The following is a 19,021-nucleotide window of genomic DNA, read 5'->3' as shown; positions in this document are numbered from 1 at the left end:
CTTGATCTGTGGCAACGGCTTGTATTTCTTGCTCAGTTTTTGCAGAGACATTTTGAGACCACAGGGTGACAACAGACAGAGAGAGGACACTGCATCAGACCTGAAGTAGAGAATTTAAGTTATCAATAATGGACTGATAGAAATACTGATACTGGCAATCGAAAAAATAGCAAGTATCGGCCAGGCTGATAATCGATCTGTCCTTAATTTAATGTAATAAAAGTGGCATTACCGTCTCCTGATTAGGAGTTATTCTTGCTCCAAAGAGATGACTGTCAGCCCAGCACTTGTCTCTGCCAAGCTCAGTATTCTCATTAGCTGTTCGGAGGTCAGTTTGTAGGCGTTTTGGCCTTCAGGTTAAGGTTAGGATTAGAAGTGTGTAAGTTGATGCTGGATGTTTGCCTTGGCCCTGACCTGTACGGAGAATCTGTTACGACTACTGTCTAAACAGGCGGGAGGGAGTGTTACAAATGCTTCATAAGCTGATGGACGGCGCACGTATTTTCAAAAACTATGTGAGATTTATGGTCGGAAAAAGAGGATATTAGTCATTTTTAGTGTCTTTCTCTGACAGCTCTTTGAAAAAAATATATAGAGAGTATTTTCAGAGATTTTTTACGAGAAAATTGAACCATCGGCTAACTTTTGGCACATTTTTCCTTTGAAATGTGATGCTATGTTTGCAAAACAATATCTAATGTACTATTACAAATAAAAGCCTTAAATTTTATATTTCTAAACACGCCATTTTAGACTGAAAAAACTTTCCCTTCCTCGCCAGGATTTCCTCATTGTACATTTTTATAACTCCTAAAAAATATGGCGCTTCTAAATGACATTATTGCATACGTTCTGATTCTGAGCGAACATGCAGACATGGAGCACAGTATGGAGCACAGTGCTGTAATTGATATGTTATTGGTTTAACTCAGCAGAGGCAGAATTAATGACAACTGCTGTCCAAACAGTAGAAGGAAATGTGAAAAGTAGTGGGAGGGGTGGGGTCGCCGAGGAGGTATTCCTGGACTGTTATTTCACATGGCAAGGCTGTGGGGGAGTCTTATGGCAGGATATATCACTTAAACCCCACCACGCGCCTTAGCATAGCGCTGCGGGCTTCGCACCGCCGCTGGCAGACGTTCAGCTCAGTCTTCCTGTGCGGCCGGCTCATCCTCGGCGAGGATCAGCCGTAATGAATAGAGGATACAGGAGAAGCTTGCTAATCCACGATCCTCGAGCATCAAGGTTGTCAGGGCTTGCAAAATATTGAGATTGCTGAGATAAGCTGGTTGTTGACTATTTTAAACAGTCACCAAAATACTGTCTGCTGATTGTTGTGAGAAAGCTGGGAATCTGACATCTGAAACCAAATTAGTGTTTGCTGTGGAGGTGCTTAATAAGAGGCAACACAATTGCACAAATGTTCCATGAGGTAACCATTTGCAAACCATGCTTTTTGTCTTATTTTTCAATTTGAATTTCTATATTTTTCCCTCTACCACGCAAACAGCCTTTGTTTCCCAGTGATTCCACATCTGGAAATTAATTACAGATTTGCAAACTTGACTGATTACAAAACCAACAAAATGCTAAAAACCTCCAAGAAAGTGAAGAAAAAATACAATTCGCCTGCATGTTAAAAGCATAGAGAACTGAGCGGTCACATTGACCTACAGAAGGTAAAACTTTAAGGCACTAAACAGTAACTTCTCGTTATTGTTAGGACCTAAACACATTCACATCTGGAAACTGCTCAGCATAACCACAGTCTTTTTAAGCATGCTAGCAGCAAGACTTTAGAGATTCAGTGCGTCAGTTGTTCAGTCTAACACTTTGTTCCAGATTTCATGAATTACCATGAAGAAATTCAATTTCCATCAAACAACTGAGGCTGCTCTCTCTCTCATTCTCTGTCTCTCTCGCTCTCCCCCTCTCTCTCTCTCTGTCTCTCTCTCTCTGTTTTCAGTTTTCTGGGAACTTTCTTATCATAAATAATGGATGTTTTAAATTGTAAATGTGAAATTTTAGATTCACACAAGTACTTTGTTGTTGTCGTTATTGCTTTCCTGCTAACCCACTTTCAGCACATTTTTTTTGCACATTGACAGTCGATGCTGTGTTTGAGTCACAATATCGATTAAAGATAAAAGTCTACAGTTTTCACTGTGATTTCTCATCATGCCATTGATTCAGAATCTACGATATTGGACACGTAGATCAAATAGTCTCTTGAGTATGGGTGTGGTAAAATGTGTTTTGTTTTTTTTTTAAAAATGAAGTCCGTGAAAGTCTCACCTTCAAGCAAACATTAATAAAAATACTGATATTGCAGAAGTCAACTGGTGATATTTTCTTAACCATATGTAGCTGCATGTCCTAATAATACAAAAAAAAAACATATAGAATACTTTATATTATGCAAACACTTGATCACAAAAATCTAATTTCCAAATGGTTCTCCAATATTTACACATAATTACATTTCTGACCCCACTTTGTTGACATAAACTTTGTCTTTAGTAGTTGTAATCCAAAGATAGCCTCAGGTTTCATTGTGTGAAAAAATGTGCTGAAAGTGGGTCATCGAGTAATTTAAAAAAAAAATCTATCTCAGAAAGAATTTCATACATCAAGATAGAATTTCACCAGCATCTTTGTAAATGTCCTTGTTTCATTTTGTTAAAAAAAAAATCTGGCTAATCAGAGATAGCTGAGGAGAAATTGTTCTAAAAAATTGCTGATATAAGATGGAATGATCCCTACTAACGCCACAAAGTTGCTGTTTTTACTAAAATTCCTCAGCAACTACTGTATAGATGAAAGGAAAACAAAGTCTGCACCAATTTTCGTAGCAACGGAAGAATTCATTTAGTAAAAAATGTCAACATTACTTGGATTTGTACAAAATTTACTGCAGGCATTTATTCCTGTGTAATCATTTTATTGATCCTCGGAGACAAAGACATTATCTGTTTAAAAAAAAAGAAGCGCAGTGCTATAATTTATGACCAATTACATGAAAAACTAATAATATTCCTTTTAGTCTATGGTAATTACCAAACATTGGTACGATATTGTGCTATAGTAACCCTTCAGAACCGCCCAAGTGGCTATAAATGCCTGATTTTGTTTATAACACAGATCTGTGGAGGCACTGAAGTATTCTGGAGAGTTCTGTTGGATTTAATTTATAGCTTGTTCACTTTGTGTAACATGCTGTAACGAAATGCCAAACCCACAAATATTCAGAGATTCTGGGTATTCTGAGTGTGAAAGTATTTTGTTGTTTGGTTTTGTTTCCACATAATTCACCATCTTAGAAAATGTTCAGCCTGCATTTGCTGTTTTGTAGCGGTAGTTTATACACAGCGGCTGAGTTGCAGCCCATGAAGGAAAGAGTGACAGCTTTTTTTGCAGCTATGTACCGTCGTGCTTTGAAGTGGAGAGCTGTGCGTTGATGCACTGTACCTGGACTTAGGTTCACATGCAAATCCATAAATACTGGACTGGCGTTAGTCAGTGAAGATGTCAAGTAAGGCTAGGCGATAAATCGAATTAATTTGATTAATTCGCATTTTTAAAACCTGACGATTTGAAAATTTGCGAAATCGTAAAATCGAGGCGAGCTTAAATATATAACAATACAGATTCTTCTTCTGCCTTTCACAACTTTTGCACTGGCGTTTGCTTCCGCCTCTCATCTCCTTCCACCAAAACACTCACACCCCTGTCATGACGGACACAACAGCAGACGAAGAGTTGGTCGTGAGAAAAGGGCCTCATGTTACATTGATTATATGGAAGTGGTTCGGCTTGACAAGACTGACACAGAGCAAACTACAGTCGTGCAAGGTTTGCAAAAGTACTGTGAAAACGAAGAGTAGCAGCACAACTAACCTCTTTCAGCACCTCCGGCAAAAGCATCCTAAAGAATGAGAAAAGTGCTCGCAGCTACGGGAGTGTGGCATAGGATCAATACGGGACGCTACAATTAATAGTCAAATAAAGGACGATTCCGTATTTTAAGGAACGGGTGGCAACCCTATGGCTAGCACTAGCCATAGCAAACAGACCGCAAAGAAACAACAAAAATCGATTAAAATCGTAATCATCCAAGATGACTAAAAAAAATCGAGACTTTATTTTTTGGCCATATCGCCCAGCCCTAATGTCAAGCTTGTTTTGATCACAATAAGCAGAAACAGTGCAGGAAATTAAACTTGAAATGCTCCTTGTTTCTGTGCCAAAGTGGCTATCGAATCAGACAAATCTGCATGCAAGTGTTTCCCTGTTGTCTGGTGTTAATTAAGGTATTACAGTGTATGTTTATGTGTCTGCAAATTTGGCAACTGCATGTGAGAACTAATGAGTGTGTGAATCTCTTTAGTCAAGTTTGATTTAAACTCTTGCGGTCGGCAGTTTACACTCACTGACTGTGTTCTGAGTGGGCTGAATGTGTTTGTGTGTGCTTGTTGTGTGTGTTTGTCTGTCAGTACGCCTTATCTTTGCAGTGGAAAACTGACGTGTCACATTAGTTATTCTTGAGCCTGCTGGAACGGTTGAGATAGTAGCAGGTGATGTCTTTTAAAAACCCACCAAACCACAGCCACATGTCCTAGTCACTCCATGTACATTACTCATCCTGCAGGCATGTACACTACACTCACACACCGTCCATCTTTCTTTCATTGGTGAGCGCGGTCGAGGTTGTAAATTCACTTGTCAACTCAGCAAGTAGATTTTCCGCTGAATTCAAGAGCCTGAACTTGCGCCGAGTGAACACTTAATCAGGAGGAGCAGTTTGATTTTACGTCATGTAAGTTGTTTTCAGGACAGCACATAAATGTTTTATGATGGTTCAGTGGGAACTTAGAAAACACAGCTGTGATTTCTTTGCCACTTTATAGATGTTGCGTGTCGTATATCTTTATTTAAAACCAAATAAAGTACACAAGAGCTACATGAAAGTATTAACTGGTGCAGAAGTTCCCTCAGCATAGATCTTAATACCTACATGTCTAATGCAGCTGTTAGTTATTTGGTTCTACTTCCCAAACTGTGAATATTTCTGGTTTTAGTCATCTAGCTTTGCCCTGTTGATAAAATACACAATTTCTGTTCTTGGAATCAGTAATGAATTTAACCATTAGTTTTAGTCATACAGAAACCATCCTGACACTAATTCAGATTGAGCCAAAATGGAAATTATGAATCCCAAAGAGCAGTTTATCAGAAAAACTGCTGCTGCGGCTTTAATGAAAAAAGGCATCTTATCTTAAACCATATTTGCACAGGACTAGTATTTATTTTATATGTAGGATTTAGAAATATCTTCCCCATGTCTGTTTTTTGTTTAGCGTGTTCACTTCAGAGTCTGTGTCCCTCAAATTTACTGAAATTATCCACAGATATGATATTAATGGGCTTCAACACGATGAGCCTTTTGAAAGGTGACAAAATATTCCTACTTCATGTCCTCCTTCTAATCATTCTTTGAGATTTCTAATGGGTTTGAGCTTTCTGTGGTTGTGTCTCCGTGCTGCGTAGTGATGTTAGCTTCCAGAATTTGCACCCAAAATGCCCCAAATCTTAACTTATATTTTCCAATGCAGCCTCCAGCATTCTAGAGCGAGAAAGAGGCAGAACAAACCTTGCAAAAAAGTTGCAGAGATCAGCACTTATGTTTGTGTCCCCCAGAATATGCTTGGTAAATTGCCATACAATTTCTACTTCAAAAATAATGGACGTGTAGATTCTGCTGGTGAACCTCTCAGTTCTTACAGATTTCTAGAGATCATCAGGTAACACTTGCTCTGTGTGAATATGGCTTGATAGTAAACATTCTGCACTTTGTTCTTCCTTAACAGGTTGTTTCCTCGTCCTAATATTTTACTTTTTGTTATTTATTGGTGTTTAGAAGTCGTGAACATAATAAATATTTTTGATGCGTTTTGGGAATCATAATACGGTGCTTGTGTGCCAGTGGAATTATTGCAATACAGTAATTTTGTGATACTTTATAAGATGATACAGACAAATAACCCCTAAAAGGCAAAAAGCAGGGTTTTTATATTTGCTCACTGCATTGTGGATTCAGTGTGAGTTATTCCCTGTTGAGTTTTAATGCGTTAGTTTTATTAATTATCTCTCTGATTGGCTTTCGTCACTTTAATGTAATTTATTTGATCAGCAGCACCACAGACAGTCATTAATAGAGAATCTGGTAGAGAGTCCATTTAGAGTGACAGCATGTTTTTAATTAAAATTTTAACATTAGTCACAGTTGCATCAATAGTGTATTCTGTATATTATACCCTGAATTTGTCTTCAAAGTTCAGACTTTCATTTATAATTGCCCTATAAAGAGGCAGAAGGTGATGAGAAAAACAAAAACCCTGTGATAGAATATTTTGCGGAATCAATGTTTTACCCCTGCTTTGTGTACTTGTGGTACAAATACAACCTCCAGATGATAAAATTTTACAGTATTCTGATCAGTCAAAGCGCTTCTTTTAAAATAGTCTGGAACTTCTACTGATCAAACATGCAGGCAGCGTTTCTTCTGTCAGACCGTCTTACATCTCTGTCCATCTGTGTGAAATAGCTGAAGTAGCCGTGTAGTTATCATTCCTGAGGTCTCTGGTGAGTTTTGTCTCAGTCATCTGATCTTTAGGAGGGTTTGTACAGCCTCGATCACTGAGGTGGTCCCTCCCCTGGAGACTTCGATGTTGTCCCTTTTATGCCTGGTCCACATATTAGCATGTTATTGCTTGTTTGTCTTTTTGCGTCTTTTTATTCATGATTAGTGTACAGGGATTTGATTCGGATGGTCAAAGGAAGGATAAAAAGCAGTTAGTTTTTTAAAAGCATCAAAACAGACACTGAAGTCGGACACAAGTAGTGCTTAAAATCAAGTTCAAGAGGGAGGCTTTTACTGGAAAAAACATGATAGAAAGAAATTGTATAATAATTAAGACCTGAAATTTCAAAAACACACTGTAAGTGAGTCATCGCGGTGCTCCTTACTTACCCAGTCTCTTTACTTATTCCCTCTGTCTTTAGAAAGGTTCAGTCAGAGGTCTTCAGCCTCACCACGACTATTTTTAACGAGGCCTGAAAGTCAAGCGTTGGACACACACACACAAACACACACACACACACACACACACACACACACACACACACACACACACACACACACACACACACACACACACATGCGCAGACCCTTAAACAGGTGCCAACTCTTGTGCCGAAAAGTGTGGTGTGGTGTGTTGTGGTGGGGTGTGTGCAGGGGGAGTGACTGTGGGCTGGTGTTGGAGGAATGCGTGACCTTGCCGGCCTCTGCCGCTGTTTGGCTTTGATCGAACATTCCTCTCAAAGTTTCCGCCTTCTGCTGTCACCGAGCCACAGGGTCGGGATACAAGTTTGTGTGTATTTTTACGTGTTTTGTGTGGAAAAAAACAAGTAGGAGAGTATGTCTAAGGACGAAAAAGCGTATTTATCTTGTTAAACACAAAGATACACAAGTGTAGGGTGGAAATACGGAGACATAAAGACACAAAGTAGGAACAGTTAGTTATTTTTGGTAGCAATGTTAGAATACAGATAGATACTAAATACTAATTGTCTGCTGTTTATCCTCAGTTTAATCTCATGCGAAGTAGACAATAAAGTAACTTTTGCAATATTGTTTTTGACCCCAATCATGCACTAATTCATCGGTGGTCATAGAACCCAAACTTCCACTGCATGTTGTTGAGGCCTGAATAGCTGTCCACAAATACTACTACTACTACTACTACTGCTAATAATAATAATATGTCCACTTTAGAAACGGGTATGCAAATTATAACTAGAATATTTCCATGTGTTACGATGTTTCTGGGTTTGAATTAGAGCTGAATCAGTTGATTGGTCCTTGTTAAAAAGTAGAAAACTGACAGTAGTGCTGCATGATATCAGAAAGAAAACCCGACATTTAATTTTTCTGCGACATACGCTACCATTCAAAAGTTTAGAGTCACTTAGAAATGTACTTATTTTTGAAAGAAAAGTAGTTTTTTTCAATGAAGATAACATTAAATTAATTAGAAATGATTTTCAGCATTTATTTTGTTTTCCTACCTTACGTACATGTATATCAACATACTCCATGACTTGTGAAAGAAGTAAAAAAACATATGCTGTGTGTCCAAGAACCCTTTATAATTAATATTATGTTGTTGCCCGATGCGTCTGAGTACATTTTCCCGATGTTAATGCTTATAGTCAATATAATTCTGCTCTAACTAGCTGTAACTGTGATAATTAGTCATTTGCTCCAACAAAAACTCCCAAAACTGTCCTTAATTGTGAGGATTTTCTGATTTATCTTTTAAACTGCACATATTTGGGTTAAGAATTGTTGAAATTTATTATGACATCTTTTCTTCTGAATGTAAAATTAGTTGAGAAATCAGAAGGTTGGTCGATAATAAATAATCGTTAGTTGCAGCCTTGATTCGATATGTAAACAGTGCCTCTGGTTTTTAATGTGTCCTAAAGGTTTGTTTTGTTGAGATGGAAGCACTGAAGAGAGGCTGTGAAAGGTTTTCATGAGTTGTTCTCGAGTGAAAATTGTATTTCTGAAAATCACAGTCATAAGAAAGGTGTTTTCTTGCATTGATCTGTGGAGTGAATTTATTTATAATGAATAGGAAAATCTGCTGATGATGTCATTGGTAAGACAATGAGAAGAAAGATTTTTTTGGGGGGGGATGAAGAGAAGCAAGACAGCTTGATTTGTGTGGAGTAAAAGTGTGTCTGGGAGTGAGAAAAGCCTCATTTGTGAGAGTGGAAAGGAGAGTCTTGATGAGCTCAGCTCATCGTGGGTGTGTTTATAGAAGTTTTCAATGAGGTCAGGAAGTGTTGCGGTTGTGTAGAGAGAGAGAGAGTGTGTGTGTTGTGGGTTTTTGTGAAAAGCTTGTGGGTGTAGAGAAAGTTTTAAATAAGGAGACTGTGTGTTGTGGGGGGGTGAACGGAGAAAGAAAGGCTTGTTTGGGAGAAGAGAGCGAAGGGACATTAAGATGAAAAGGTTTTTAATGTTGGAACAGAGTGCGATTGTGCTGTGGGTTGAGATGAGGACAAAGTGTGTGCAAGGAGAAGGAAGGAATGGCATTTCAGAAAAGAGACTGACAAAACAGGAAAGAGTGTGACACAAGTTTTAAGTAAGTGTGTGTTATTGGGGCAAAGAGGGACGAAGCGATTGGCTGAGGAGTTGGAGGGAGTGTTCCAGAGCAGCGAGGAGTCTCGAGGACGTCTTGTGCAGGAGTGGACAGAGAGGCGAAGCTATGCAGAGTCTCGATTGGCTGCACCGAGAGAGCGTCTTGAGGAAGCAGAGGAGAGAAAACTGAGAGCAGAAGGAGGGGAGTGCTGGAAGGAAGAAAAGGGGTGAACGAGAGGACAAGTAGGGAAGAAGGTGTCAGGAGAGTCAGAGGGTAGAAGGCTGGAAAAAAGTCAGAGAAAACAGGAGGAAGGGAGGGAAAAAGTAGTGGACAAGAGGGTGAGGAGAGAAGGCAAGATCTGCTGTGTGGGTAAAAGCAAGGGAAGAAGCTGACGAGGGAACAAGAAACGAAGGAGGGGAGGGTGAGAAAAACAAAACCTTTAGTAAAGATTGACAAGGTTAATGAGAGGAAGAGGAAATTAAATAGTGAGATTCTGCAACCACAAACCCAAAGACTCACACATACCAAAATATCCCCATTGAGAGGGAGCTTAGTGACAGGAGCTGGTGTTTTCTCCTCCTCCTTCGCCTCCTCTTCATGCTCTTGTTGGCCTTAACCGGCGGCGAATCACTGGGGCGCCACTACATCGCCATGTTCGAGGCCACGCAGAACGTCACGCTGAAGCCTACGGAGACCTGGAGGGAAGCTCTGCTGGACACCCGCATCATGGACCTCTTCTTCACCGTAAGTAGCCATCCTTCAATTATTTTCGAAAATGTTATTTTAAATGTGGTGTTACTTAATTTGCACCTTGAAGTCTTTGGTTTTGCAGTTGCCAGCATCTGTTGTACACTTTTTCCTAGTATGAAATTGTCACAACAGCTTGCATCTTCCCTTGCATTCCACCTACAAATGAGTGTTACATTTCATTTTAAACAGCGTTCACACAAAGTCATATTACGTTAGCTTAACGAGCCTAGCAGAAACCTTTTTTCTTGCTATTCTGCATCTGTATATCCTGGTTTTAAGCCATTTTTGTCTCACATTTCCATCCTAGTCTTCTTGTGTCCTTTCACCTTTGAGTTTTTTCCTGACCTCCTACATGCTAATTTAATTATTACATTTATTGAATTGTAAGCAGCCTTGCAAAAGCTAATGTTAAATTCATTTGATGAAGCTTGTAGATGTCTTGCCCTCTGATAATGTGCTTCTGTTTTCTTTGCCTCCACATCTTTGTTTTTCTCCCAATTTATGCCATTTTTGTCTCACACAATTCCATCCTAGTCTTTTGTATCCTTTCACCTTTGAGTTTAAAAAAAAAAAAAAAGTGCTAGTTTAATTGCTCCACCAAGGAACGCAGGCACAGCAGGTTATGTGACGATCAGCGTACATTTGTCCGTTTGTCTGTTCGCAACATTACTCAAAAATGGACTTGGATGAAATTTTCAGGGCAGGTCAGAAATGACCAAGAGATTAGATTTTGGCAGTGATATGGCTTATAGTCTGGATCCATGGATTTGTTAAAAATTTCTGTGCCACTGTGAGACAGCGGCACGACATCCCTGTAACTATGGCAACAAGTGAATGCTGTGTCAGCTGCCTGCTGTGATCACATGATTGTGATCCTACTACAAATCGACCGCTGCAGACTTATCAGGACTTATCGATCAGAAGTGACAGAAGGAACAATTGATTAAATTGTGGAGATGTTTCTGAATCCCATCACTTCTCGCCGCCCGCTACATATTTGGTCACACGATTTGGTATCTGTATGTAACATACACATGCTTAACACACACCTGTGTTCACATATATATATTAAATGGCCACATTTTATGTTGCCATGATTTTTGCCACAAATGTTTTTTTAAGATTCAGCTGCTGGAAACGACTGAGCAGCCCTGGCGGAGTACTGCGCTTTCTGAGTGTTTTTCATGCTATTGTATTTATTTATTTCAAGCAGCATCTCAAAAATGTATATTAATTAGCCTGATGCAACTTGTGGATGCCTTGTCTTCTGATAATGTGCTTCTGTTTTCTTTGCATCTTCATCTTTCTGTCATTAATCTTCCAAATTTAGCCATTTTTGTCTCACACTTTTCTATCTAATTTTCTTGTCTTGTCTTTTTTTTACCTCTCTTCTTTTTGTATTGCTTTCCTGATGTCTGCATGGTGGTTTAATTGTTATTTTCATTTCATTTTTAAACTACATTACAAAAAGTAATATTGATTTCGTTTGATGCAACGTGCAGATGTCTTGCTTCCTAATAATATGCTTCTGTTTTCTTTGTGTCAACATCTGTTTTTTTCCCAATTTAAGCCATTTTCGTCTGACACACTTCCATCCTAGTTTTCTTGTGTCTTCCTTTCACCTTTCTTTATCTTGAGTTTTATTTTCTGACTTCTACGTGGTGGTTTATTTATTGCAAACAAACTGAGACAGCTTGCTTTTTCACATTGGGCAGAGAACTCCGATTTGACCCCTAGTTTTTGGCACATCTTAAATTTGCACCAGTTTTCATGAGTTTCTCTGATGCACCATCGGGTAGATTTATGGGAGCTTTGCAGTGGGGTCATGTTATTGTGTTACTGTCCAGAGGACCGCCCAGTGAAGTAAATGTGTATTTTTGTGCAGTGACTTGTGTGTTTAAAGAGGCGGCCCACGTTGGCTAAAGCACACCAGTGTGGAAGAGACAAGTGGAACAAACCGGTCAGCTCTTCTTCCGTTCAGCGTCCGTCCAAACCCGCTGGCTGCCCGATGCCAAATACTGCTCCACAGCTCGCCCTTTCAGCTGCCTACTGCCACATAGTGCTCCCACTTTTTAGCCTGTTCCTGTCTTCTACTGTTGTGGATCACGTTTAAAAACTTCACTTTTTCTTCATTTTCATTCATCCAAAAGCTTGTATTTGTCTTCTGCAGCATATTGCTTTGCTTGTATTCTCATTTTACAAACCGCATCCACATAGCAAAATACAGATCTACTCGTGTTGCCCTTTGTGCCCTGACACACCACCAGTCAAACAACACTGGGCATTGTTGGCACTAATCATCCTTAATCAAACCAATTCAGTGTGCTAAAAGAGGCTGTTCAGCTCAGTGAATCAGTGTTTTGTGCTTTTTTGTTTCTGTTCTGATTCTCATGGAACAGAATGAAAACTTTACTCTCAGTTTACTCACTGAGTGCTTCATTAGGAAGTCAAGTCAAGTGGCTGCAGTTCAGTTCATCAGATGCTTCGGTTAATGTTCACATCATGCATGTCAATAAGGGATTAAAATGTCATCCCAGCGACTTTGATTGTTGTTGGAGTGTTTTTAAAAAAGCTGATTGTCACAGAAACAGTTTATTCAGAAAAAGAAAAACATCCAGCGAGTCGAAGTTCTGGGAACGAAGCATCTTGTTGAGTATATTTCTGCAGATTAAAGGCTCAGAATTTGGTGCCAACATCATGAATCTGTGGACTCAACCTGCTTTTTTCAACAGTCCAGGCTGTTGCTTGTAGTGAAATCTTTGAGATTTAAAATAAGAGCAAAAATAGACATACCGTAATTAGTTCACTGTAAAGAGTGATGGTAAAAAGGCATGCAAGTTTTAAACTACATGAAGATATAGAGTACAATATAAAGCAAAATAGAAATAAAAAAAACTTACTTTTCATATACATTGAAGATGTGCATAGTGACAGCGTGCACCATACAGTGGTGCAAAGGACAGTTTGTACACAATTAAAAGACATTTATATAGATGTGAATGTAACCCACACAGTAAACCAGCAACTCATAGAACGCATGTTACTGTCCCTTTAAGATGCTAGACGCAGCACCTAGGCAACCGCAGAGACCTGAGGGAGAGAGCAGAGATCATGAACTTTGATTGCTATTTATTGAATCAACTATAGCCAGAAAAATGAAATGAATTTAGCCGCGCTTTTGCTATTTTGCTAGTTCGGTGGTATGTAGCCTATGCTAGCAACACTTACGCCGAAGGAGTTGGGGTTGACGGCGAAATAGCCGTCTCGTTACATCCACAATATTATCCGTGTCTCTTGCTGCCAGTTCCTGTCGAGCACAGGTAGTTGTACTGAAAAGTCTGTCAAAAAGGGAAACGTTGTCCAGCCGGGAGGCCATGGCCGCGACAGACAAAAAAAGTCGGCAAAAAAGGCGTCAAAATCACGCATTTCACCGCTTTCCGCCTGAAAGTGGGAGGACTAATAGCACGGCATTACAGATATCTGCAACGCCATTTCGTCTAGTCAAAACTGTGATTCAAGATATCTTTAATTACATTTCGCCTAGGCAGAATTGTAATTCCAGATATCTCCAGTTTTAGATATCTCTATCAAAATTCATTAAAGATATCTGTAATGTAATTTTAGATATCTACAATCAAGTTTTGCCTATCCGTAATTCCCATTTGAGATATCTACAACATCATTTTGATGAGGCGTTACTTTAAGATATGTACAACGAATTCTGCCTAGCCAAAACTGAGTTATGGATATCCACAAAGGAACATGTAGATATCTGTAATTGAGGAGAGGTTGGAGATATCTCGAACTGGAATTTTGACTATCCGTAATTCAGTTGTAGATGTCTGCAACTGAATTACGGGTATCCGTAATTCAGTTGCAGATATCCTTAACTCATGTTGTGGATATCTGCAACTGAATTATGGTTAGGCGCAATGAAGTAACCCATACACATGAATGGCAAAAGTGACGTCATTTCTCCTAGGCAGAATGTATTTGTGGATATCTGAAATGATAATTACGGATAGGAGAAATAGAGTTGTTGATATCTCTAACATTCTTTTCGACTAGGAAGAACTGAATTACAGATATCTGTAGCAAATATCCAGTCTGGGCATTAAATGTTAAAATGGCTTGCCATAGCCCTAATCACCGCGTAATCTTTTAAACTGACAGCGTAATGGCCCGGTACGACAGCGCAACGGCCTGTTACGTTGAAATGCGCTGGCGAGAACCCTGACATCTCATAATGTAACTTTTGTGTGGATTATATGAGGTCCAGCTTTGGTGAGAACTTTTCTTTTGAGCTAAAATAATACTGACTTTTTTTTATTTTGATGCTATTCAATAACATTGAAATTTTGAACCAGATATGCATTTTTTGAGGTGGTATGGTTGTATTTTGCTGGGAAGCACATTTGTGTTTCCTTAGTTTCTGCTGTTTGTCTGGAAAAAACCCAGCTGGTTCTGTTTCCTTGTGGAAGAATCTTTCCTTTCTGGTTTTCATTGGATACATTTGTTTGACATTGTGGTTGTTATTTGCTTTATGTGTTTTCATCTGTTTAACAGTTATAATAACCAAATTGCAGTAAAAACAAACATATTCAGCCCCAGGTTTGACTGTTTCTCTGTGCAGTTTTCAGTTTTGTAATACTGTAATGTGTCTGGAAACTGACATCGCTGTTTGTACTGTTAAGTGGTAAAATAGTAATTTTGTTTTTTGTTGTACAATCTGCTTAATTGCGGTGCTTGATAATCACCAGTCTCCGACGATCTAAATTTAAGTCTTGTAGCTGAAAGTTGTCGCTCTGATTGTCACAACTATGTTCACAAAGCAATTACAGATAGCTCTAATTGGGTCTGAGCAGGGAATATAATCAGAGATTTGTTGTACAAATTACAGCGAAGGCCCAATCAAGGGTTTGATTGGGCCGTCGCAGCAGTCGGGGCTTGAATAAAATGTTTGTCATTTTTTGGTTGGTTCTCTTTGCTGCTGGAATCTGCAGGATGTGTTTTGTGCTGGTCTCAGTTTTCAGGCCTCTGGTATCATCTCTCGCTGTGGTATTTCTAGTAGCTCAACTGTTTGTTATTGTAAGGCTGCTGTGGCACCATCAGCTGCCAATATGTGTGTGTTTGTGTGCGTGTGTGTGTTTGTGTTGCAGCATCATCCTTTTTACTTTGTGTGTATTGTCATATCTGTCTACGCGGGGCTGTGCCACTTTGACTTGTATGTTGGATGTTTTGTGTGTCCCCTGTGCATGGATCTATGTAAGAAGTGTGTGTTTATTCACTTTAATGGGGTCCTTTGCTGTCTCAGCTGCTGTGCCTCCTCAGCTGTGTGTGTTTGTGTGGAGGGGGTTTGTTCGTCGACACGCGCCATCAGGGTCACAGTCCACAGCAGACCAGTGGCAGGATTAGAGCCCGGCCCCAGGATTAGGGGCCCCTGTTAACAACCACAGCAACCCAACCATAATACACAAACGTCACCCTGTTGAGCGGCTCTAGGGAGCCTCCGTCTTTCTGTGGTGTCTGTCAGCCTCCCATTAAATGGCTCCAGTGATCATGAGCAAACGGGAGGCTGTTTCTGCAGTGCAGACATGAGGTTTGGTGCGTGATCAGAGATGTCGCGTATATCCTTGCCTTACTTTACTCCAACTCTCTGAATCCCTGAGCGGTTCTGATTTTCTTATTTGATCCCGTCAAATTTTTAATCACTGTGAGCACATTTTTCACTACAATGCAAATTCCGACACCTCTATGGAAACAGCAAAACTTGGCTACAGAGAAGTCAAAAATGTCTTTTATGCACTATGACACAGTTATAATTCCATTAATTACAGACTGACTGACATGTTATTAATACAGATCGCTATAACTGAATGTGTAAAGTAGAAATAGCAGCTATTTATCTCTTCTGTTTATATGGGATCGACTGAGATTGATCAGTGTGTCTCCTGCAGTTACTTCTGCTGTTCTCTTAATATTTCACTGTTCTATCATTTTTATTGTCCACTGAGGTCTAGATGTTAAAGTTTAATTAATTATTGTTTTCCAGACTGTTTCGGGTTAATCTGTAGCTGTCTTCCAATTTAGTGGCTAGCCATTAGCATAGCATTAGCCTCTGTGAGATGAACTATTTTCCTGGTTTGTGTTCCTTGTTTAGTTTTTGCAGTCACTACTTGCGAGACATTTCTCAGACCTTATAGTGACGACAGACAGAGAGAGGCGACGGCAGCGTTAGACCTGAAGTAGAGCATTTAATCTGTCAATAGTCGGTCAACAAAGATGCAGATACCGATAATCAGAAAAATGCCAAATATTGTCCACAGTATTCATCCAGGCTGCTAATCTGTCTATCCCTACCATAAATCATGAAAGCCAACGAACAAAAAGATGAGTTTTTCCAATGATTTTCTGTACAGGTGCTATCAGCACTGGAAAAACATGTGACTCCGCATACTGTAGACATTTCACTACTTATATTTTATTTTCAGACTTTTCTCCTATCTGCTAAACACTGCCTGCAGTTCAACTGAAAAACAACCCGAAAATCACAGGATTAGTTCAAGGACTGTCCGAGAGTGGAAAACCTGACAATTCGTTCTCTTTTACAGTTACTGGCTCTCATAAATGATATAATTCTCAATTTATTTTTGAGTATCGTGTCCCTTTCAAACATGCATATGCGTTTTGGAGTTCAGAGGTTTAATTCACGTTTATTACTTCTTTGTCCCACCTTTGCTCATTATCAGTAATAAATTAAAAACTAAAGTCTAGAAAAGCAGTGGCATCATTAAAAGGAAGCCGAGCGCAAGTTGTCAGAAGATTACATGGGTTTTATGTAAACCTGTAAAATTAATATCCCTGCTGTCTGTTATAAACATCCATTAGACTTTACAGACTGACTTCCTGGCTAAACTGTGACCTGCCTGCAATGAGGGAAATCCTTTACTAGACAGAAGGAGAATAGATGGCGACGGGAGTGACTTTCCCGTCCGAATACAAATCAGGGATGTTCCCTTATATCAGCAATTACAGAGGCGAGAACAATGGGCCATTTTCCACTGCGGGCTGCTTTAGGGCGGCTCTAATCCTTGTGCACGTTCCAGCTACAAGAAGCACCCAGTAAAACCTCTTTAAGGGCTGTTTCCTTGGAGAGTAAAGTAGTTTCTCCATTGTAACTACTTCTGACAAGCCCTAAAACTTCTGTTTTGGTCTGAACTAGGCCTATCACTCACAACTATTTCTCTGTCGACCATTATGACAATTCATAGATTAATCTTGACAAGTGATTTTTTTCCTAGAAAATGCAAAATGAGCACTTAAATTAAGGTAACTTGATTTTGACAAACTGTATGAAATTGTGTAATGCAACTCGGTACAAAATTTAAACAAAAGTTTACACATTAAAGTGGAGAACTGGAAATCCCTACATAATATAAATAAACAAAAAAGTAAGCTTTTTATTTAAGTCAGTTATGCAACTCCAAGTTTCTATTAAACACTTTAACAAAGTGGAAAAAATTAAGGCTGTTTATTGAACGGTGGATATTTTACAACCACAGAGCAGTAATGGTTCTGCCTTTTTCAGTAGATTTGAATTCTGTTAAGTAGGGCTGCACGGTTATGGCCAAAATGATAATCACAATTATTTTAATCAACATTGTAATCACGATTATTAATCACCATTGTTCATCATGTTAGGGGAAATATCTGTATTTTTATTGCACTACTTTTAAGCAAACAATATATGAAGCGTTTTCAGTACAAAGAACTCGATAGTTGTGATTTCCCTCTCTATTTTCCCCCGACATTTTTCATACAGTGTAGATAACGCCATTTTGAAGAAATAATTGCGCGAGGGAATCACATATTTAATGTCCAGTGTTCTGACCATTTTTCTGAAGCCCTCGTTGCTCGCTGTATTTGTTGGACACGTCTTTGGCCAAATAAAACGATATTGCGTCCGTTATCTCTGTGCGTCTTTGGGAGGTAGCTGGATACGTTGTTGCCCGATGTAGGTTCGCTGTAATGGTTGTCTGGGTTGCCGCTGGACACGAACGGGGATTTTGTAAATCAACATTAGCTTTAGCCTTAGTGCATTCCTCGTATTTGTGTTTGTGATGTTTTTTCAGATGGTTAAACAGATTAATTGTGTTACTGTGTGGGGCAGACACAACTCTGCTACACTCTTTACATATGACTTATTCTTGTTTAACGTCACTTGCCCTGAATCCGAAACAAGTCCAGACGATGGATGTTGATCCGTTTCGAGGCACCAGCTCCTCACCATGATGCTCCTCGTCTCCAAATGCTGCTGTACTTTCTTCTCTTGACATGACTTGCTCTCATCAGCCCAGTCCACTGAGTGATTTGAGGCTGCCACTACAGGGTGCGCTCGCTTGTTATTTAGGCAGCTTAATGAAGCCTTAACCCTGTGTTCGCCTCCTGGTGGTTGGCTGACTACTGGTTGACAAGGCACTTGATAAGATATGCACCAGAGCCCGCATTTTAAATGTGAATATCGCCAACGATCAGGTTAATTTAATTGTGGCAGCCAAAATCGTGATCGCGATCAAAATTCGATTATTTGTGCAGCCCTACTATTAAGATTAAAGTCATCCTTTAAATCATGTTTATGGTAAAGCTTTCTTTAGTTTGTAGGCTAACAAAAATGCAAATTTGCCCATTAGTGGAAGGTTTTTTTTTGTCACGCTGCAAGTTTATGGACATTAATCACAATGAATCTACAAGCTAATGAGATAATGCTGTAGGCAGATTATTATTGATCAAACCAACTCAGGCCTGAGGCTTCTGACCGACAGAATAAGCACGTATGTGGGAAATCAGCTCAGTAATTATGCAGTGTGTTGCAGCCATTTTGTCACTGAAGAGATACTCGGTCCACCAAAGTGTCATTCTGGCTCCCAGGGTTTTTTGTAGCAAAGCACTTATCTCTTTTCCCACTTCGGCTGGTGACGGTTATGACTCTCAGATTCAGGGAAGGAATGATGGATGGAGAGATGAGGGAAGGAACAAGGGATGGGAAGAAGTTATGAGAAAACGAT

The 19,021-nt window shown here is 39.5% G+C and overlaps 1 protein-coding gene across 1 annotated transcript in view; it reads left to right on the top strand.

Annotated features, from left to right (window-relative positions):
* xpo4 (exportin 4) overlaps positions 1–19,021 on the top strand; it is a 98,585-nt gene that overhangs the window by 25,810 nt on the left and 53,754 nt on the right. The window contains exon 7 of the mRNA XM_051959009.1: positions 9,838–9,950. Coding sequence (XP_051814969.1) covers positions 9,838–9,950 — 113 coding nt within the window. The remainder of the gene's footprint in view (positions 1–9,837; positions 9,951–19,021) is intronic.

Source organism: Acanthochromis polyacanthus, chromosome 14 (genome assembly GCF_021347895.1).
Source record: "Acanthochromis polyacanthus isolate Apoly-LR-REF ecotype Palm Island chromosome 14, KAUST_Apoly_ChrSc, whole genome shotgun sequence".
Lineage (NCBI taxonomy): Eukaryota > Metazoa > Chordata > Actinopteri > Pomacentridae > Acanthochromis > Acanthochromis polyacanthus.
Note: the sequence above shows the minus strand (reverse complement) of the source record. Positions and strands in the feature narration are given on the sequence as shown.